At 43.4% G+C, this 22,600-nt stretch overlaps 1 protein-coding gene across 3 annotated transcripts in view; it reads left to right on the top strand.

The window, feature by feature from the left end:
- The window catches only part of olah (oleoyl-ACP hydrolase), a 48,718-nt gene extending 33,684 nt beyond the window's left edge, over positions 1–15,034 (top strand). For 2 of the 3 annotated variants that reach the window (XM_033012910.1, XM_033012920.1), the window contains exons 4-7: positions 396–495; positions 6,881–7,047; positions 11,319–11,401; positions 13,140–15,034. In XM_033012910.1, coding sequence (XP_032868801.1) covers positions 396–495; positions 6,881–7,047; positions 11,319–11,401; positions 13,140–13,282 — 493 coding nt within the window. In that variant the 3' untranslated portion in view covers positions 13,283–15,034. The remainder of the gene's footprint in view (positions 1–395; positions 496–6,880; positions 7,048–11,318; positions 11,402–13,139) is intronic. The other variant, XR_004410051.1, reaches the window with a different exon arrangement.
- Positions 15,035–22,600: the final 7,566 nt, after the last annotated feature.

Raw genomic sequence — 22,600 nt, 5'->3', positions numbered from 1 at the left:
CTTGTTCAACCTTTCTCTGTAACTTAGTTGCTGAAACCCAGGCAACATTCTAGTAAATCTCCTCTGTACTCTCTCTATTTTGTTGACATCCTTCCTATAATTAGGCGACCAAAATTGTACACCATACTCCAGAATTGGCCTCACCAATGCCTTGTACAATTTTAACATTACATCCCAACTTCTATACTAAATTGCCTTTTTGTTTTCTGATACCAAAATGTACGATCTCCAATTTCCCCATGTTAAATTCCATTCGCTAGTCTTTGCCCACTCACTGACTATAATGTTTAATAACAACTCAGATACTGAATTCGTGGTGATGTTTTATTGTATATCTTTAATATGAAATCTAAACTAAAGCTCAAATGACTTAAGCCAAGTATTTTCCTCCACAGTTTGGGGTCATACCTCAGTTTCGCTACAGCGGAATACCTTAAAAGAAATCATGATTTGGAACCCGTCCACATGTTTTTTTCAGGTGCTCCAGCACCACATGTAAGTGAACCAGCTTGGTAATATTTCATGTTTCTTTAACAATATGTGTGCTATTGATTACTTAAGTTATGAGTAAACACATTTCTGATACAAGTTGGGCAGAAGAGCAATTTGGTCTACAGAGATTTCTGGTATCTTGAAATTGTACAACAGTGGTCGGCAACCTTGTTCTGCATAAGGGCTGGGACGCATGTCTGTAAGCGGATGGCGAGCCACATCTATCATGTATACACATAGATCCCGCCCCGGATGGCAGGCATGAAATCATGCGTTCACAGAAGGTAGACATGCTGGAGAAACTCAGCGGGTGAGGCAGCCTCATGCAATCCTTGCATGTTTCACCCGCTGAGTTTCTCTAGCATTTTTGTCCACATTCGATTTTTCCAGCATCTGCAGTTCTTTCTTAAACGTGTTCACAGAAATTGAGCGACCGTGCCGGCGGCTTTGCGCAGGATGCAGTACAGGCGGAGCTCGCCGTTCGGCCGCTGCTCAGGGCGCTGGTGCCCGGCGGGCCGGATGATTACGGGGGAAAAAATCCGCCTGCGGGCCGGATGATTTTGGGTTGTGGATTGCAGATTGCTGACACCTGTTGTACAACTTTGTAGACCTGAAGACATGATGACAAACGTGATAGACAATAGGTGCAGGAGTAGGCCTTTCGGCCCTTTGAGACAACACCACTGGTGTGGACAACAGTATCAGCTGCAGTCCAGCATCTTGATGTAAGTGGATATAATGAAGTCTATACTTTGAGCAAGGTTACTAATTAATGGTTCAATTAGAGGCAGCACCATAACATGTGTAAGATGTTCATTATTTTTGTGACCTTGTGGAGCATGCACCTTATTTTTGTACTACAAAGTACCTTACTATAAAGCACGCTATTGAAATCACACACCATCTGATAACTAATAGACTGGCTAGTTTGGTTTAGTTTAGAGATACAGAGCGGAAACAGGCCCTTCGGCCCAAAGATCGTAGAGCGGAGCGAGATGGTTCACTTCGCGAAATAGTTGTAGTAGCTGATGGGTAATCTTTAGCGACGTTCCCGTAACCAGCTTCTGTCAAGTTGGCGGCGTCATCTGCAAGCGGAGCGTACTGCTCCGCTATAATTGCAGGTTTCTTCGTAAATGCAGCAGTTCCACACTTTAATTCTTTTTTTTAAATGTATAAGCGCTCTAACAATAGTAAAAAAGACTGGTAATTAAAACTATCTGAATTACTTTGGAGGCACCTCTGCGATTCATCTCCTGTACATTACACCCCCCCCCCCCCCCCCCCCCCTTGAATACACGTCAGTCCATTGTATTTTGCAGAAGTGGACCATCTTGCTCCGCCCTATGATCTTTGCTTCGGCCTACCGAGACGCACCGACCAACGTTCCCAGTACATTAACACTATTCTACACACACTCGGGACAATTTACACTTATGCCAAGCCAATTAACCTACAAACCTGTACGTCTTTGGAGTGTGGGAGGAAACCAAAGAACTCAGCGAAAACACACGCGGTCATGAGGAGAACGTGCAAACTCTGTACAGACACCACCTTGGTCAGGATCGGACCCGGGTCTCCGGAGCTGCAAGTGCTGTAAGGCAGCAACTCTACCACTGCCCCACCATGTAGTTAACATAAGACAATCTTTAACAGTCTCTTTTATCTTAAATGCAAGAACAGTCACAAAGAGTGTAGAAAATTCTAATTTTCTGCACTCTTTTCAGCTTAATGGCATTATTCCTATAGAATGGTGACCAAATCTGAACACATTACTCCGTGCAACTTCACCAACGTCTTGTATAATTGCAATATACCTGCAACACCCCAATCTCTATATTCAACAGCCTTACTGATTAAGGCCAGGATGCCAAAAGCCCTCACCACTCTGTCTATCTGTGTCGACACTTTCATGGATCTATGCACTTCTCGGACCCTCTGTTCTGCAACACTACCAGGGTCCTATTGTTGACTGTGAAAGTCCGACCCTGGTTTCACTTCCCAAAATGCAACATCTCATGCTTATCTGAATTAAACACCATTTGCCATTCCTCAGCTCACTTACCCAGCTGATTAAGATCACGCAGTCATTCTTAATTACTTCCTTCCCTGTCTATGATGCCAGCTAAAATTAGTGTCATCAACTTATTAATCACGCCTTGTACATTTTTCATCCAAATTATTGACATAGCTGACAACCAATAATGGGCCCAGCACCTACCTGAGGCACACTACTTGTCATGGACCTACAGAACAAAGCAACCTTCCATCGCCATCCCATCCTTTCTATCATCAAACCAATTATGTATCCAATTAGCTAGCTTTCCCTGAATCCCATGCAATCTAACTTCCACAGCAACCTAATTCTACTGAATATAGTTGAGGCAAATGTGAATTTTCCCAATACTTTCACTCTGTGGCCCTGTGTGTTGTGTATCTTACAGTTATTAAGCATATACTCCTAATACATAACTAATGCTTTCCTTGCCAGGATAGAAAATGAGATGACGGGTTGTCATAATTTCAGTGCTTACCAACTGAAATGAAAAGATCCAACTTGGAGGGTGGCACAGTGGCGCAGCGGTAGAGTTGCTGCCTTACAGCGCCATGGACCTGGGTTCGATCCTGTCTACGGATGCTGTCTGTATGGAGTTTATACGTTCCCCCCGTGACCTGCATAGGTTTTCTCCGGGAGATCCACTTTCCTCCCACACCAAAGACGTACAGATTTGTAGGTTAATTGGCTTGGTATAATTGTAAATTGTCCCTAGCGTGTGTAGGATAGTGTTAGTGTGGGGGGTTCGCTGGTCAGCGCGGACTTCTTGGGCAGAAAGGCCTGTTTCCGCGCTGTGTTTCTAAACTAAACTTCTGCTATCATTATAGGAGGATCTGCAAAGAAAGGAAATGCAGATGACTAATGAGTGGGTGCCATAAATGTGGGATTTACCTGTGGGATCCAGCCTTTGTCTTTTGCATGCAATGTGTCAGCAATGTGTTAGCAGGCTGCTTCAGTTTGATTCCTGAACATGGTGAACTCAGGGGTGCTATAGGTTGTAGCTAAGATTGCCAAAGACAAAAATAAGTTTGGGGTAAAAGTAGATCGAGGCCCTGAGCAGCCTTTGTAAACTGAAACACGGACATCTGGTTAGATGGATACCGAATGAGCTGTCTTATATAGACACAAGGAACTGCAGACGCTGAAATCTTGAGCAAAGCACAAAGTGCTAAAGGAACTTGCAGGTTAGGCAGCATGTGTGGAGGGAATGGATGCACACGTTTTGGGTCTGGACCCTTCTTTAGACTTGCATTGTCTTGTGTGGTTTTTGTCTGTTTATAAGTTGGAAGATGGTAGATTCTAATGACAATATCCATTTTGGTGGAGTAAATAGGCAAAACATTACAGGCACACATGCTTTCCATCAGAGGATACTTTTAAAGCAGATTAGATTTGTTTCTCACATGGATTTTATTTTATTTTTTTAAACTCTCATGGTCATGGCATACCTCGAGTAGTATATCTCAGGGATCTCTGTTGTGTTTAGTCTGAAGAAGGGTCCTGACCCAAAAGATGGTCAGTCAATTCCCTCCTCTGATGCCGCCTGACCCGCTGAGTTCCTCTCTGTTGCCTTAACCTATTCTTCCCTGTAGCAATCAATCCATTGAAAGATTTTGCCAATTTCCTTATTCTGAGGGCATCTACAGATTTTGCTTTGTGGCATACAAATATGGTATGCTTCTGTGTGCTTGTATTAAGTGCATTTTTCTAAATACACTTATTGTGCCTTTTGTCAACTGGAAAGAACATGTGCACAGAGAGACCAAGAGGCAGGGACCATTTTATTTTTTTCAGTTCCTTGGAACTTTTCAGTTTATATATGAAATGAAATATATTTAGCAGCTGTGTGTCATAGCGTGATACAGCATGGAAACAGGCCCTTCGGCCCAACTTGCCCACACCGGCCAACATGTCCCAGCTACCTGCCCATGTTTGGCCCATATCCCTCCAAACCTGTACTATCCATGCACCTGTCTAACTGTTTTTTTAACTCTGGAATAGTTCCTGCATCAACTACTGCCTCTGGCAGCTCGTTCCATACACCCACCACCCTTTGCATGAAATGTTACCCATTCCTTCTCCAGAGATGCTGCCTGTCCCGCTGAGTTACTCCAGCATTTTGTGTCTACCTACGATTATTGAAATTTTCCCTGCAGCTGCAAGTGTCCTACATTATACAGTGCCCTCCATAATCTTTGTGACCCATCATTTATTTATTTGCCTCTGTATTCCACAATTTGAAATTTGTAATAGAAAAAAACTACATGTGGTTAAAGTGCACATTGTCAGATTTTAAGAAAGGCCGTTTTTATACATTTTGGTTTCACCATGCAGAAATTACAGCAGTGTTTATACATAGTCTCCCCATTTCAGTGCACCATATTGTTAGGGACACAGCAATGTCATGTAAATGAAAGTGGTCATGTTTGCATATTCTTTGCATCATCTTCTTGCGTATAGCGTGCACAGCCTAAAGTTGTAGGACAACTTGTTCTATTTGATCTTTATTTGCTTGTGCACTCCAGGTTGATTGCATTCGTCTAAACAGGGCGGACCACGTGAAAGTTGCAATCTCCCACCCCATCCTTTGCATGTAATGTCTGCTTGAAGTCTGCGATTCATGGACATAACCAGTTGCTGGTTGTCTTCTCTGGTGATGCTCTCCCAAGTTTGTATTGCAGCCATTTTAGCTTATACTTGTTTTGGGGGCTTCAGTTTTCTCTTCCGTATATAAAAGGCATGCTCAATTGGGTTCAGAATGGGTGATTGACTTGGCCACTCAAGAATTTACCATTTTTTAGCTTTGAAAAACTCCTTTGTTGCTTTACCAGGATGTTTGGGATCATTGTCTTGCTGTAGAATGAATCGCCTTCAAATTAGTTTTGAGGCATTTGTTTGAACTTGAGCAGATAGGATGTGTCTATACACTTCAGAATTCATTATGCTACTACCATGAGAAGTTGTATCATCAATGAAGATAAGTGAGCCAGTACTTTCAGCAGCCATACATGCCCAGGCCATAACACCCCCACCACTGTGTTTCACAGAAGAGGTGGTATGCTTTGGATCTTGGGCAATTCCTTCTCTCCTCCATACTTTGCTCTTGCCATCACTCTGATACAAGTTAATCTTTGTCTCATCTGTCCACGACCCTTTTCCAGAACTGTGGTTGCTGCCAGTCCCTTAGTGATTAGTAAGCTCACCAGTGCTCTCTTTCTTCTTAATGATGTTCCAAACAGTTGATTTTGGTAAGCGTAAGGTTTGGCTGATGTCTCTAACAGTTTTATTCTTGTTTCCCAGTCTCATAATGGCTTCTTTGACTTTCATTGGCACAACTTTGGTCATCGTGTTGATAAACAGCAATAAAAGTTTCCAAAGGAGATGAAAAGACTGGAGGAAAGACCAGGTGCTGAGAGCTCTCTTATACCTGCATTAAGGAGGCATTTAAACACACCTGAGCAATTACAAACGCCTGTGAAGCCATGTGTCCCAAACATTATGGTGCCCTGAAATGGGGGGACTATGTATAAACATAACTGTAACTTCTACACGGTGATACCAAAATATATATAAATGGCCTTTAATAAAATCTGACAATTAGCACTTTAACCACATGTGATTTTTCTTATTACAAATCTCAAATTGTGGAGTACAGAGGCAAATAAATAAATGATGGGTCTGTCGCAAACATTATGGAGGGCACTGTATGCATTCTCAGTTATGGTATTTGTTGAGGAACGGTGACGCAGCGGTAGAGTTACTGCCTTACAGCTTTTGTAGCACCAGAGGCCCGGGTTTGATCTTGACTATGGGTGCTGTCTGTACAGTTTGTATGTTCTCCCCATGACTGCGTGGATTTTCTACGAGATCTTCAGTTTCCTCCCACACAACAAAGATGTACAGGTTTGTAGGTTAATTGGCTTGGTACAAGTGTAAATTGTCCCTAGTGTGTATAGGATAGTGTTCATGTGCTAGGAAAGCTGGTCGGTGCAGACTCAGTGGGCCGAAGGGCCTGTTACTCTAAACTAAAATAAGAGAACAAAACTGTTCATAATTTAGTACTAACAGGTTACATGGACAGAATGATTGCTGTGAAAAATTATAAAGCCTGTTTGGTGATTATCCAACAACTAAACTAACCTATTATTACCCAAACAAGCTGTATAATTTAAGTGACACTCTAGCACTGATCCCTGAATGTAATGGCAATTAGAAATTTAAAACATACAAATGAATTTACACTGGTTTGTCTGGCTTCATTTGAATTTTTTAAAGTATGGATTAACCGTTTAAAATAACACAGAATAATTATTTCACCTTTCTCCTATACTTTAGACTGCAGCTCAATTCGCTCTCAAGAAGTCAGACCTCCCAGATGATGAATTCCTGAAATGGATGACATCCATCGGTGGTACTCCATCTGAAATTCTTACAAATAAAGAAACTCTGCAGCTGTTTGTTCCAGTTTTAAAAGCAGATCTAAGACTTGTGGAATTAATTCGGTAATGCTAGATAATATACTTATAGTATGATCAGGAAAACAAAATAGACATGAGACGCCAAGTTAATATTTGTATATTTTCCTCTTTTACAATGCAAATTGGGTGCAAATGGTTTTTCCTCATGGTCATGTGAGGGTACTATTATGCAAAATGGCCAGTGCACCCAAAAAAATAAATGTTAATTGTAAACATAAAACTTTATCTTTTCCCACACAGTAACAAACTTAAGTGTTAGAGTAAAAGAGGATTATGAAATAACAATTCTTGGCACTCTTGGGTGTCAGTGGTCCTGTTTTTGAAACTCCACATGCAACTCACTGGAGCAACTCTGGGTGTCTGCTGAGTTAAGGAGTTGGCAATGCAGTGCCAGCCCTCATCCCTCCCGAAACCAGATAGATATTACTCTTAATTTTATTAGAGCTGCTGGCTACTATCAAAATGCCAATTCCCCTTACATTTCCTTGGATTCAGAGGAAGATTAATTGTTGATACTTTAAAGATCAGTTTTAATTCATAAAACTGTTGAATGAATTTGTAGGATAGTTTAGATATATAACTTTTTTGTTGTAAAGTAACTTGGGATTATTGCACATCATATGAAAAGTCATCTTTACTCAGAATCTTAAAAATTAAGTCTCGGTAGATTTTCTTATCAAATTCTAGTTCATTTCCTATTCAAATAGCAGGTATTGACCTCTATCTTGCATTGCGAGTAGAACCACATAAGGAGACAATTTATTCTATGGACTACACTAATGAAACACAGTGTCTGTGAGCTTCCATTTGGTTAGTTCTTACTTTTAGCCTCAAAGACTTGGAGCCAAGGCTGGGCATTTTTAGAAGGGGGGCTCAACACTCCTGGACAGGAGCAAACTATCACTGAGGCCGACGTCAGAAGATCGTTCAGGGGGGTGGATCCTCGGAAAACACCTGGACCCGATGGAATACCCGGTGGAGTTACAGAACCTGTGCAGACCAACTGGCTGGAGGTTTTGCGGACATTTTCAACCTCCCACTTCTGAGGTCTGAGGTTCCCACCTGCTTTAAGACGGAATCAATAATACCAGTGCCCAAGAAGAGTAAGGTGACGTGCCTCAACGACTACCGACACTAACGTCAGTGGTGATGAAGTGCTTTGAGAGGTTGGTTATGGAGCATATCAACTGCTTCCTTGACAAGAACTTCGACCCACTACATTTCACTTACCGCCACAATAGGGCAACGGAGGATGCGATCTCACTGGCTCTCCACTCCGCATTGGACCACTTGGACAATAAAAACACTTACGTCAGGCTGTTGTTTATAGACTACAGCTTGGCGTTCAATACCATCATCCCCTCCAAGCTGGTTACGCGAGCCATCCGCGAGTCACGGCGCCAGATGGTGGAGGGCTCTACCCGAGCCAGCTGCCTGCCCCTTTTCCGGGGTTACGTCCGTGCCCGGGTGGGATTAGAAAGGGAATACGCCCTGTCTACGGGCACCCTGAGGGAGTTCCGGGACCGCTGGGCTCCGCAGGGTGTTGAATGTATCCTCAATAAGGATTGTATCATAGTTGTATAGTAGTTTATTACATGTTTGTATTGTATTATAGTGGTGGGTTCTGGCTTGTTTTATTGTAGTGTAATATTATTTTTTTAATAATTGAATAAATTTATTTTTAAAAAAAGAAGAAAAAAAGCTGGTTACGCGAGGAAGTGTGGTGTTGTGGAGCTCCCGTTCAAACACAAAAACAAGTGAGGAGGCACAGTGATACATTTAAACACCCTTGTGTATCGCTGTGACTGCAGAAACCTATTTAAAAGTTTCTGCTTGTTTGTGGGACTGCATACAGTTTTATCAGCGTACTGCCCAGGTACCACATTGTGGCTGGCAACCTGCCAGGAACTGCTGCGCGCCAGCAATGGGGAGTAAGTCTTTCTGGACTTTTACACCTGAGTCCAGAACAACCCCCACTTACTTCCTCGTAGGTGCCGACTGGAACGGTCTGGCTTTTGTGTGGTGTGGGAGGATTTCCACACCTGGACCATCTCGACATCTTTCTGCGGCCTTGGAGCTTGGAGCTGACAAAGCCTCCTTTCTCTCAGAGGGAGATGGTTTTCCAACATCAAAGACTGCAGGCAAGTCCCTTTCGTTGCTGGAGAAGCAGAGAGGAACAGCTGGGATTGTCTGTGAGGGTCAGCAGCTCGCCGGGGGTTGCAGGAGAGCCGAGATAGCTGGGCGAAGACGTGGTGACGCAGCGGTTTTGTGGGGGAGCCGCCATTATCAGTGTCCGAGGCAACATCACTCGCTGCCTCCCTCAAACAGTTCCATATTTGTGTTTGGACACTGGCTGCGTGCCATTTCTGACTGTCAATGCCTGTATTTTGACTGTCAGTTATGTTTTTGTGTTTGTTTAATTTTAGTGCCTGAGACAATGCTGGGTCAGTGTTCTGGGGAGCTGGGGCCTTCCAGGAGCTATGCTCAGGCAGCTGCTTCAGCTGCTTTGGCAACTCCTCTTGGGGCCCGATTCCCCATGAAGAACCTGCCTTTTGAGCATGGGGTAAGATGCTACTTGCCCCCCCAGATCAACCTGGAGGACTGCTCGGCTGCCGTGGCGGTGGCGGCCAAGCCCACAGGCGTCCTGTACGTGCGTAAAATGTTCGGGAAGGTCGAGTTCTTCCTTGAGTCAATTGAGGGGGTGAACGCGGCTGTGCGTAGAGGGGTCACAGTGGGGGGGGGGGGAGTTTTCTTGCAGCTCAACACCATAGGGTCCATCGCGCACCCTGGGGAGGGTACTGTCGGACATCACCCCGATATCCGAAGGAAGGAGCTGCAGCATGTTCTTTTCCCTCCGGCGCCAGCTGACGACGTTGCTGGACCGGGAGGAGGTAGTTGACGGCGCATCTGTGTCCAGCTGGATGGGCGTGATTTCACCATCTTCTGGACATCGGCGCACCCAAGGTGCCAAGGAATTGGGGCATATTCGGAGGAATTGCCCCAAATCCCGGGCGGAGGCCTCCTATGCCAATAACCGCCCATCCCCGCTCCCACCCCCCCAGTAGTTGAGTCAGGGAACCCTGGGGTGGGGAGGGACAAAAGAAGGGGAGCTAGGTGGCAAAGAAGGTGAAGCACCTGGGGAACAAAACCCCCAGGGACAAGAACGTTAGGGAGTACGCTAGCCCCATAATCGAGCCGGGGCAGTGGGGATCGGGCGGGTGGAAGGGGTGCCACAGAGGAAGGTTGCTCAGGGGACCCCAGAGTCTGTGAGCTCCTCCCCATCGAAAAAGAGGAGGAATCTTTCTAAGGAGGAGCGGAAGAGGGAGGAAAGGGAATCCTCCAGGGGGGAGGGAAGTATAGTGGTGAAGGAAGACTCCCGCCCCCTGGTTCGGGTCCCGGTCCCATATTCTGGAGGGGATTCTGGGGAGGGTGGCGATTTTTGTATCGTGTTGGAATTTAAATAAATTATATTTTGATACAAAAAAAAAAAAGCTGGTACCAAGCTCACGGAGCGGGGTCTCTGCTCATCCCCAAGCTCACGGAGCGGGGTCTCTGCGCATCCCTCTGCAATTGGATCCTCGACTTCCTCTTCCACAGACCTCAGTCTGTCTGAATTGGCAGAAATACCTCATCTTCAGTAACAATCAGCGTAGCCGGGCATAGGGCGAACTCCATCAACAAGTTCGCCGACGACACCACTGTTATTGGACGAATTATAGATGGTGATGATTCAGAGTATAGAAGTGAGATCAACCGATTGGCCAAATGCTGCCAGCACAACAACCTGGCTCTCAACACCAGTAAAACCAAGGAACTGATTGTGGACTTTGGAAGGGGAAGGATGAGGACACATAACCCTGTTTATATCAATGGGACGATGGTGGAGAGCATCAAAAACTTCACATTTCTGGGCGTGCATATTTCTTGGACCCAGCACACTGATGCAATCATAAAGAAGGCACATCAGCGCCTCTACTTCCTGAAAAGATTACTGAGAGTCGGTATGTCAAGGAGGATTCTCTTGAACTTCTACAGGTTCACAATAGAGAGCATACTGACTGGCTGCATCGTGGCTTGGTTCGGCAACTTGAACGTCCAGGAGCGGAAAAGACTGCAAATCAACGTTGGTTTAGTAAATTCACAATTGTATACCTCTGCGCTGTCGAATGTAATTTCAATACGTTTAACCACTGTGTTGTTGAAAACAAGCACAACATCCCATAAAATGGATGTTATTGTGCTCAGGGTGGAGTTGAAGACTTTTGAATGATGTTTGACCTCTTTTGGTATTACAGATTTGAAAAACCACAGATGAAGTTCTTCTCCTGTTCTATCAGCAGCTTTAATGGAAAAGAGGATATGCCGTACGACCTTGAAGGTGAGTAATTTTGTCTGTGTTCTGGGAAATTGTATTAATCCTCAATCACAAAAATAATTTGTGTTTGCTTTCTGTTTGCATTAAATTGGGCTGGATTATCCTTGGATCATTCAGCTGCCCAAACCTGCCACCTGTCATTTTTTTTTAACTCCTCCTCCCCCCCCACCTCGGTTACAAACAGGAGGTATGTTAAGGGCCTGTCCCACTTGGGCGACCTAATCCGCGAGTCCAGAAGAGTGTCTTCGACCTTCAAGCATGAGGGCACTCTCCTGGAAAGCCTCCAGCTGGATCGACCGGCTGCGTTGAAACCGCGAGCTGCATCGACCGAATCGCGAGCTGTATCTACCGACCGCGCACACACACACACACACACACACACACGCACACGCACACGCACACGCGCACACACACACACACACACACACACACACACACACACACACACACACACACACACACACACACGCACATCGCGAAGGTGGGGGCCAGGGAAAGCGGAGGAGCACTGTCTGCGCGATGAAGAGGAAGGTAAACGGCTGCCACAGTGTATGGTAAGCCCTTTAGAGAGCGTAGAGAGGGGGGGGGAAGAAGGAGTGGAGACACTTTTAAGAAGTATAATAAAGTTTAGCAGGCATTTTACCTACCGGTAGGTCTTCCTAGGTCCTGAAAACTCCAATGAGCCAATCAAAATGCCCGGTCAGCGAAGGAGATTGCCTACGGTTGCCCTCGACTGCCTAACTAAATAGCGACCCCACTCCACTGCACTACGAGTTCAAAAGAGCCATGCCGACCAAATTTCAATCGCGGAAAATTTTTCAATATGCTGAAAAATATTCCGCGACCTAGCTGAGACCTTGAGTATTCGGGAACTTCCCTCGAGCATGAAGGAGAGTTCCAGCGACCTCACAGGACCTCCTAGGACCTCGTGTCGACCATGCTGCGAGTTTGAGTCGAGGGCAAACTCTTCTAAACTTGCAGATTAGGTCACCGCTGTCGGACAGCCCCTTTAGAAATGGTAAAAATTTTGGAAAAATACATCAATACCAATGCTTAAAATGTGGATTGCAAGCATGTTGGACACCGCACATCTTGAGGAAATGCGATTCCTCCTAATGGATAAATCAGACCAATTCATAACGAGTTGGTCTCCATTTGTCGTCTTTTTGGAATCATATGGTGCAACACAATTGTAAAAGCTAACTGTTTCAGGACTGGACGAGGGATGGTCAAGATTATAAACAATGATCACCTTACTTCTTTTCTTTATGTCTTATTCTCTTTTTCCTATTTTCTTTTCTTCAACTTTCTTCATTCATTCGTCTTTTTTCTTTTTCTTCACACACTATATATCTCACGTCTTTCTATCCTTTACTATCTAATTTCTTTTTCTTATTCTTATCTTTCTTTATTATAACAAAAAAAATAAGAAGCTGTACATAAAATGTATTATGAAAATATATATTAGGCACTTTGGTGCCATATGATTGTACTTCTAATAAAATAAAATATTTTTAAAAAAAAGAAATGGTAAAAATACTTCCCACCCAAAACAAACCCACTTATTCCAAGAGGTTAAAGGGACAGCTTAAAAATCAAACATGCAGAGGAATACAGTCCTGTGGAGTTCTATACTTCGAGAAATGTTTAGGGAAGTGGTTGTTTTAAACAACAATTCATTTTGTCCATGTAAATTCTGTTTTGTACCGGAATAAAATTGCACTTTGTTTAAATCCTACAGCTTGGAAAGATTTAACAACTGGAGAATTTACCAGCCAGAGTCTTTCTGGAGGCCATTTTTACCTGAAGGAGCCAGATAATGAAAAGTTTTTAATCAGCTACATCACAAAGCATTTAGAAACTGCAGAGTCAGACTATCTTTAAAAGCCAGTATTTTGGTGTGGGAGCAGTAATCCCACAACCAATGTATCGCCTAAGGTTGTGATGAGAATTTGAATGCTCCATTCATGTTAACATTTTTCATCATATTTTTTTTAAGAAAATGAATTGCCTCAATGGTATAATAAATAGAGGGCATTTTGAAAAATGAAAATGTTAAACTGACAATGCTTTAACCAGGTGCTTTGTTTTTAACTGTAAAGTCTGTACATTTAACATCAAACGTCATGCAGTGGCTGTTTCGCCAACAGTCTCTGTCCTTTCTTTTTGTTATTTTTAGTATCTGTGAAAAAGTATGTTTTGGTGTTCCTTGATTTGTTTTATGTGGGTGGTTGGGGGAAACTTTTTTTCGATTTCTTACATCGACGGAGATGCGATTTTTTTTCTGTATTGTATCTCCGTCCTCACTGCGGCCTAGCATCGTGGAGTTGGCCTGGAAACCGACCAGGTGCTCCAAGCCGTGGGAGTCTGTGGGACTTTAACATCGCGGAGCTTGCGATCCCTTTGCTGGGGATCGAAGTTCCAACCGCGGGGCCCATGGGATTTAACATCGTGAAGCCCTCGGTCTCTGGTAAGAAGAGGCCGACTCGGGTGCTTCATGCCGCGGAGAGAGTTTCAACCGCCCTGACGTGGGAGTTTCGATCACCCCGACGGGGGCTTCGATCGTCGGCTGCGGGGGCTTTGGTCGCCCTGACTGTGGATGATTTGACTGCCCCGACCGCGGGAGAACAAGAGGAAGAAGATTGAACTTTATTGTCTTCCTTCACAGTGAGGAATGTGGAATCCACTGTGGTGGATGTTTATGTTAACTTTTATGTGGTTGTATGTCTTGTTGCTTTTCACTTGGTATGTTATACAGTTCCACTTTCAGAAATTTCAGGGCCAATGTGTTTATTATGGTGTATATGGTGATATTTTGTTTCTTGCACTCTTTAGACCCCTTTCACTGCAAACTTTCACAACATTGTATTTGTTCATGCCTGCAAAAAAAATGAATTGCCTACATTTAAAAAGTGGGTTTGTTTATAAGATAGTGAATACACTGTACCTGTGCTGACTTATGACAAAAAAATCAAGTAACCGCATCGTTGAGTTACTTCATAATGATTTGAGATGTTCTTCAGTTTCCACCACTGTCACTGCAGACTTAACTTTTCCTGGTTCTCCAGCTCACTGACTGAGCTGGTACAGGTATGTCCAAGTGCCAGTCTAATCTAAACATAATTCTACATTCTGTCGGTCTAGGTGCCATTATTTTCAATTTATGAGTGGGAGATTATAAATAAATAAATTAACTTAGAAAATCAAAAGAAATATGGAAATAATTTAGATGCCAAATATGAAAGAAAATTAAAATTTTATTAACATTTTAACCAAAAATATTTTTATAACTCAGAGTTGAAATACAGAACTAAAGGCTTTAAAATTCAGCCATACGTGATGCTGTCAAAAGCATGGACTGCCCAGGCAGCTGGAATCAGGACCAAGGATTGAAGGATGGCTCGGTCCATTGTGTATGTGCAGGATAGTAGGAGAGCTTATCAAGGATAGAAATGATGTAATTTGGGGTCAGTTTGGTGTGTGAACTAAAGCTATTTGAGATTTAAGCTGAGCTTCATTTTCCTTTTGTGTATTTAACATTGCTATATGACAAAGTATGTACTCTCACATTGAAGAAAATTGTAATGTAGATACCACAACATAAGCAATAAAGCCTTAAAAAAGCATGTTTTAAAACTTTTATGAAAGTGTTTCTGATTATAACAAAAAGTGCTGGTGGAACTCGGTGCGTCAGGCAACATCAGTGGACAGAATGCGCAAATAGTGTTTTGGGTCTGGATCTTTCACAGATATTTGATTTCTTCAGTGCAGAGGAGATCATATTATGACTATCAAATGCAGTGCATCAGATTGGACAAAGTATATTGCTGCCTCACCTCGAATGATTATTTTGCTGCCTGGATGTTTGGAATGGAAAAGGTAAGAGGCAAGTCAAGAGTGGTTAACCATATAACTATATAACAATTACAGCACGGAAACAGGCCATCTCGGCCCTACAAGTCCGTGCCGAACAACTTTTTTCACTTAGTCCCACCTGCCTGCACTCATACCATAACCCTACATTCCCTTCTCATCTATATGCCTATCCAATTTATTTTTAAATGATACCAACGAACCTGCCTCCACCACTTCCACTGGAAGCTCATTCCACACCGCTACCACTCTCTGAGTAAAGAAGTTCCCCCTCGTGTTACCCCTAAACTTCTGTCCCTTAATTCTGAAGTCATGTCCTCTTGTTTGAATCTTCCCTTTTCTCAAAGGGAAAAGCTGATCCACATCAACTCTGTCTATCCCTCTCATCGTTTTAAAGACCTCTATCATGTCCCCCCTTAACCTTCTGCGCTCCAGAGAATAAGACCTAACTTATTCAACCTTTCTCTGTAACTTAGTTGTTGAAACCCAGGCAACATTCTAGTAAATCTCCTCTGTATTCTCTCTATTTTGTTGACATCCTTCCTATAATTGGGCGACCAAAATTGTACATCATACTCCAGATTTGGTCTCACCAATGCCTTGTACAATTTTAACATTACATCCCAGCTTCTATACTCAATGCTCTGATTTATAAAGGCTAGCATACCAAAAGCTTTCTTTACCACCCTATCTATATGAGATTCCACCTTCAAGGAGCTATGCACGGTTATTCCCAGATCCCTCTGTTCAACTGTATTCTTCAATTCCCTACCATTTACCATGTACGTCCTATTTTGATTTGTCCTGCCAAGGTGTAGCACCTCACATTTATCAGCATTAAACTCCATCTGCCATCTTTCAGCCCATTCTTCCAAATGGCCTAAATCACTCTGTAGACTTTGGAAATCCTCTTCATTATCCATAACACCCCCTATCTTGGTATCATCTGCATACTTACTAATCCAATTTACCACACCTTCATCCAGATAATTGATGTACATGACAAACAACAAAGGACCCAACACCGATCCCTGAGGCACCCCACTAGTCATCTGCCTCCAACCCGACAAACAACCATCCACCATTACCCTCTGGCTTCTCCCATTCAGCCACTGTTGAATCCATCTTGCTACTCCTGCATTTATACCCAACAGTTGAACCTTCTTAACCAACCTTCCGTGAGGAACCTTGTCAAAGGCCTTACTAAAGTCCATATAGACAACATCCACTGCTTTACCCTCGTCAATTTCCCTAGTAACCTCTTCAAAAAATTCAAGAAGATTAGTCAAACATGACCTTCCAGGCACAAATCCATGCTGACTGTTCCTAATCAGACCCTGTTTATCCAGATGCTTATATATATTATCTCTAAGTATCTTTTCCATTAATTTGCTCACCACTGAAGTCAAACTAACAGGCCTATAATTGCTAGGTTTACTCTTAGAACCCTTTTTAAACAATGGAACAACATGCGCAGTACGCCAATCCTCGGGGACTATTCCCGTTTCTAATGACATTTGAAATATTTCTGTCATAGCCCCGGCTATTTCTACACTAACTTCCCTCAATGTCCTAGGGAATATCCTGTCAGGACCTGGAGACTTAGCCACTTTTATATTTTTCAAAAGCAGGGGGCAGAGAATGGTAGCACTCTGACCCAAAATGTAGGGGAGAGAGAAGAAAAAGAAAATAATCAGAGAATAAGAGAGGGTGGGTTTCTTAAATGTGTATATTTTAATGCTAGGAGCATTATAAGAACGGGTTGGAGGTTAAGAAAGGAAATTGTTCAATATCTCCCCCATCTCTTTTGGCTCTGCAGATAGCTGTCCACTCTGTCTCTCCAATGGACCAATTTTATCCCTCGTTATCCTTTTGCTATTAATATAGCTGTAGAAACCCTTTGGATTTACTTTCACCTTACTTGCCAAAGCAACCTCATGTCTTCTTTTAGCTTTTCTAATTTCTTTCTTAAGATTCTTTTTACATTCCTTATACTCCTCAAGAACGTCATTTACTTCATGCTGCCTATAATTATTGTAGATCTCCCTCTTTTTCCGAACAAGATGTCCAATTTCCCTTGAAAACCAGGGCTCTTTCCACTTTTTACTGTTTCCTTTCAACCGAACAGGAACATAAAGATTCTGTACTCTTAAAATTACCCCTTTAAATGTCCTCCATTTCTCTTCTACATCCTTCCCATAAAACAAAATGTCCCAGTTCACTCCTTTTAAATCATTTCGCATCTCATCAAAGTTAGCCTTTCTCCAATCAAAAATCTCAACCCTAGGTCCAGTTCTGACCCTCTCCATAATTATATTGAAACTAATGGTATTGTGATCACTGGACCCGAAGTGCTCCCCAACGCATACCTCCGCCATCTGTCCCGTCTCATTTCCTAACAGGAGGTCCAACACTGCCCCTCCTCTAGTAGGTACCTCTATGTATTGCTGCAAAAAACTATCCTGCACACATTTTACAAACTCCAAACCATCCAGCCCATTTACCGAATGTGTTTCCCAGTCTATGTGTGGAAAGTTGAAATCTCCCACAATCACTACTTTGTGCTTACTACTAATATCTGCTATCTCCTTACATATTTGCTCTTCCAATTCCCGATCCCCATTTGGCTGTCTATAATACACCCCTATAAGTGTTGCTACCCCTTTCCCACTTCTCAATTCCACCCAAATAGCCTCCCTAGATGAGCCCTCCAATCTATCCTGCCAAAGCACTGCTGTAATATCTTCCCTGACTAGTAATGCAACACCTCCACCTCTTGCCCCTCCAATTCTATCACACCTGAAGCAACGAAATCCTGGAATATTTAGTTTCCAATCACAGTCCTTCTGCAACCATGTTTCACTGATCGCCACAACATCATACTTCCAGGTGTCTATCCAGACTCTAAGCTCATCCACCTTTCTTACAATGCTCCTAGCATTAAAATATGCACATTTAAGAAACCCCCCGCCTCTTATTCTCTGTTTATTTCCTTTTTTTTTTTTTTTTTCTTTCTCTTGTGCCCGAGTGCTTCCCTTTTCTGCTTCCTGCCTCCCATTCTGTCTACTAGCTTTCTCTATTTGAGTCCCTCGCCCCAACTGTTCTAGTTTAAAGTCTCCCCAGTAGCCTTTGCGAATTTCCCCACCAGGATATTGGTCCCCCTCGGGTTCAAGTGCAACCCATCCTTTCTGTACAGGTCCCACCTTCCCCAAAAGAAGTCCCAATGATCCAGAAACTTGAATCCCTGCCCTCTGCACCAGTCTTTCAGCCACGCTTTTATCCTCCACCTCGCTCCATTCCTACTCTCACTGTCGTGTGGCACAGGCAGTAATCCTGAGATTGTTACCTTTTTGGTCCTTTTCCTTAACTCTCCTCCCAACTCCCTAAATCCTCCCTTCAGGACCTCTTCCCTTTTTTTACCTATGTCATTGGTACCTATATGTACCACGACCTCAGGCTCCTCTCCCTCTGATTTCAGGATATCTTGGACGCGTTGAGACACATCTGAGACCCTGGCACCAGGGAGGCAGACCACCATCCTGGTCTCCCGACTGCGTCCACAGAATCGCCTATCCGACCCCCTAACAATAGAGTCCCCAATTACTATTGCCCTCTTCTTTTTGTCCCTACCTTCAGGAGTAACAGGGCCGGTCTCTGTGCTGGAGGCCCGTCCCCTCTCGCTACCCCCGGGCAGGCTGTCACCCCCATCCGTACTCAAACAGGAGTACTTATTTGCAAGGTGTACCGACATTGGAGTACTCACTCGTCCCTGCCTCTGCTCTTCCTAACTGTGACCCAGTTTTCTGTCTCCCGTGGTCTTGGAGTGACCACCTCCCTGTAACTCCTTTCTATGACCTCCTCGCTCTCGCTGAGCAGACAGAGGTCATCGAGTTGCTGCTCCAGGTTCCTAACACAGTCCCTTAGGAGCCCCATCTCGACGCACCTGGCGCAGATGTGGACGTCTGGAGGGCACTCAGACTCCATGACCTCCCACATCTGACATCCAGAACAGTAAACTGCCCTGGCCCTCATTCTCCCCCTTATCCGAATACAATAAAGCCTTACCCGGGATACAAGCCAATCAGCTGCTTCCTCTAGTCCGTTCGACCAATCAGAGGCTTCCACCAGACTCCTTCTCTGGAAGTGAGATGGAACGTTGCAGATTTGGGTAACTCCTCCTCGCACCAACGGCTCCCCGGGCCTCTGTAGAAGCAAGCCCCGCGCTGTTTTTATACTCACAGCTCCAGGTAACTCCTCCTCGCACCAACGACTCCCCGGGCCTCTGTAAAAGCAAGCCCCGCGCTGTTTTTATACTCACAGTTCCAGGTAACGCCTCCTCGCTCCAACGGCTCCCCGGGTTAATTGTCATAAGTATCGAAAACAGAACAATGGAATTCTTGATTGTAGTAGCATTACAGGCCTGGAAATAGAGTACCTGTAGACAACGTAATAAACAAAACAAAACAAAACAATATTTTTTTATCAGTGCAAAAAAGCCTTAAGTCCTTTGTGCTACCAAGACAGTTCTTGGTTTAGTTAGTGTTTGTAGTTTCAAGAGCCTGGTTGATGTTGTGAATAAGATGTTCTTGAACTGGGTCATGGTATTCAAACTCCTACACCTTCTTCCCAATGGCAGAGGTGAAATGAGAGCGTGGCCAGGGTAGTGTTGGTCTTTGATGCAGGCTGCCTTTTTGAGGCAGCGCCTCTTATAAAACCCTTCAATGGTGGGGACGTCAGTACCTATGATGGACCAGGCAATATCCACTGATTTTCACATAGAAACAGAAAAAACATAGAAAAATAGGTGCAGGAGTAGGCCCTTGGAGCCAGCACCACCATTCAATATGATCCTGGCTGATCATCTAAAATCGGTAACCCCTTCCTGCTTTTTCCCCATATCCTTTGATTCCTTTAGCCCTTAGAGCTAAATCTAACTCTCTTGTAAACATCCAGTAAAGTGGCATCCACTGCCTTCTGGGGCAGAGAATTCCACAGATTCACAACTCTGGGTGAAGAAGTTTTTCCTCATCTCAGTCCTAAATGGCCCATCCCTTATTCTTAAACTGTGACCCCTGGTTCTGGACTCCCCCAACATCGGGAACATTTTTCCTGTCCAATCTTTTAAGAATTTTATATGTGGGAGGAGCACAGTCTAGGGTCCTTCCGCTGCTGGACATGGAGGGGGCAGGGTGTGGTGGAGATGCCCCTCAAAATAAGGGAAGGGATTCCACGCCAGTGAGCTGCATAGAGTGGCAAGGGTGGGGAAAAAATTGTGATTTGGGGAAACTGTATTGCATGTATGTATAGCCTCCGAGAATGTCGGATGGAGTTTTGTAAGGATCATGTATTGTATATATTTATTTCTCGAATAAAGTCTGTAGATTGGTTTATGCATGTAAGCCAATCATAGTAGAATAGCATCACTAACCCCACCTTACTGTATGATTCATACTAACACCCACTTCCTACACTAATCAGTCTTGGAAGCGGTCACGATGAACTAACAACTAACGACCTGCTGTACTGTTATAATATGGGTACTGATTAAAGATGATCTTGAACTTCAGATTGTGGAAATTACTTATTTACATGGTGTCAGTCAACTTGGAGTACCCCACCACGACCGGCGGCTATGACTAACTACACCACTGCCTCTCCTGCATGCTCCCTCTGTCAGTCACCATGGGTATCCCCAGCTGCTTTCTCACTTCTGGGTTGACCACCTCCCTTTAATCTTTCCGGCGAAGGGGGAGAGGGCTTGGTCCATACGTGTTCGGGCTGTATTAGTAGACCGCCTGACAGATATGGCAAGTATGTTTGAATTCTTGCGGCATGTGTGTTTAACCATATTCACTAGCAATGTTACAAAATTTTGAGATTTTAAAAATCAAGTCTGCAATTTATCCCATCAGATAAAGCATAAAAAGAAGTTTAATTTGACACCTAATTCACTTTCATACCTTTAGTATTAAAAAAGTTATGGCCACTTTCATACTCGGAAATTAGCATCTTGTTCCCTATTGCTTTTCCATTGACTTAACACAAAAGCTGTGATCAAGGACAGTCAAATGGCCATAACTTTATTAAAAATTAAGAGAACTGAAAGAAATTTTCAGTTATTATAGATTGAAGCATTCTGAAACAAATATTAAACAATCTTACTTGGATGACCTGAAATTAAAGCATATAATTAGTTAGTTACCCATTTGTAGCTAATTCCAAAATTCAATTACTATATCTAAACATCTATCCATTTCTTAAGAAACGATTTACATTTTTAAATAGCCTAAATGTCCAAATAACATTCACACAAGAATTCACAATGTAATGTGATTTTAAAATCTCATTGTCATAAATTTATAGGCCAAATGGAAGGAATTTAGTGTTTAATTGCTGTAAATTAATGGCCCTTTAAATCATCTTGCGAGTGGGATTTTGTGGAAAGCGCTGGTTTGGAACGTTGCGGTTGCAGTGAATTTGAACCCCATATCGGCATGAAAAATACTGCCGGTTCGGATGGGCTCCAGGTCACCTTCTCGCAACTTAAAATTTTGATTAAAGGCATCTTAAGAAGTACTTCTTTATGTAAAAATAAACAGCCTACCTTGCCTTGTCCCCTACGTGAGATCCGTCCCGTTGTCGGTGTTCACGGCTTTAGAAGATGATTTTTAATTTACTGTAACAATTAACTTATCCAGCGCTAATTTTAATAAACTTAATAAACCGGCAGTCGAAGCGATTTTTCTTTAGCAACTAAACAGCCTAACAGAGATCGATTTGAATAGGCTGCAGAAAAATCGCATTTTAAACCCGCCCCCCTCTCAAAGGCGCCAAAGTCGCCAAACGGGCAGCGGCAGAACTGCAGCGCCGTTGAAGGTAAGTTTTGTAACATACCTATATTCACTCTTTACGGGGAAGGATGTAGATTGGTTTATGCATGTAAGCCAATCATAGTAGAATAGCATCACTAACCCCACCTTACTGTATAATTTATATTAACACCCACTTCCTACACTACTCAGTCTTGGAAGCGGTCACGATGAACTAACAACTAACAACCTGCTGTACCGTTATAATTTGGGTACTGATTAAAGATGATCTTGAACTTCAGATTGTGGAAATTACTTATTTACAAAGTCTATTTTGAAATTTAAAAAAAAGCAACATCAAGAACGATGTTGCTGTACTGAGAAATAGCCAAGTCTATCCTTCATTGCTGGCAGGTGATATACATTCTCTGGCTGGGTGGCTAGCTCCAGTTGCTGATGGTGACATTCTACCAGGACTCAGGTCCGGTCCCCAGGGCGGGATGACGGAGCAGCTTTCCCG

Source organism: Amblyraja radiata, chromosome 2 (assembly GCF_010909765.2).
Source record: "Amblyraja radiata isolate CabotCenter1 chromosome 2, sAmbRad1.1.pri, whole genome shotgun sequence".
Lineage (NCBI taxonomy): Eukaryota > Metazoa > Chordata > Chondrichthyes > Rajiformes > Rajidae > Amblyraja > Amblyraja radiata.
Note: the sequence above shows the minus strand (reverse complement) of the source record. Positions and strands in the feature narration are given on the sequence as shown.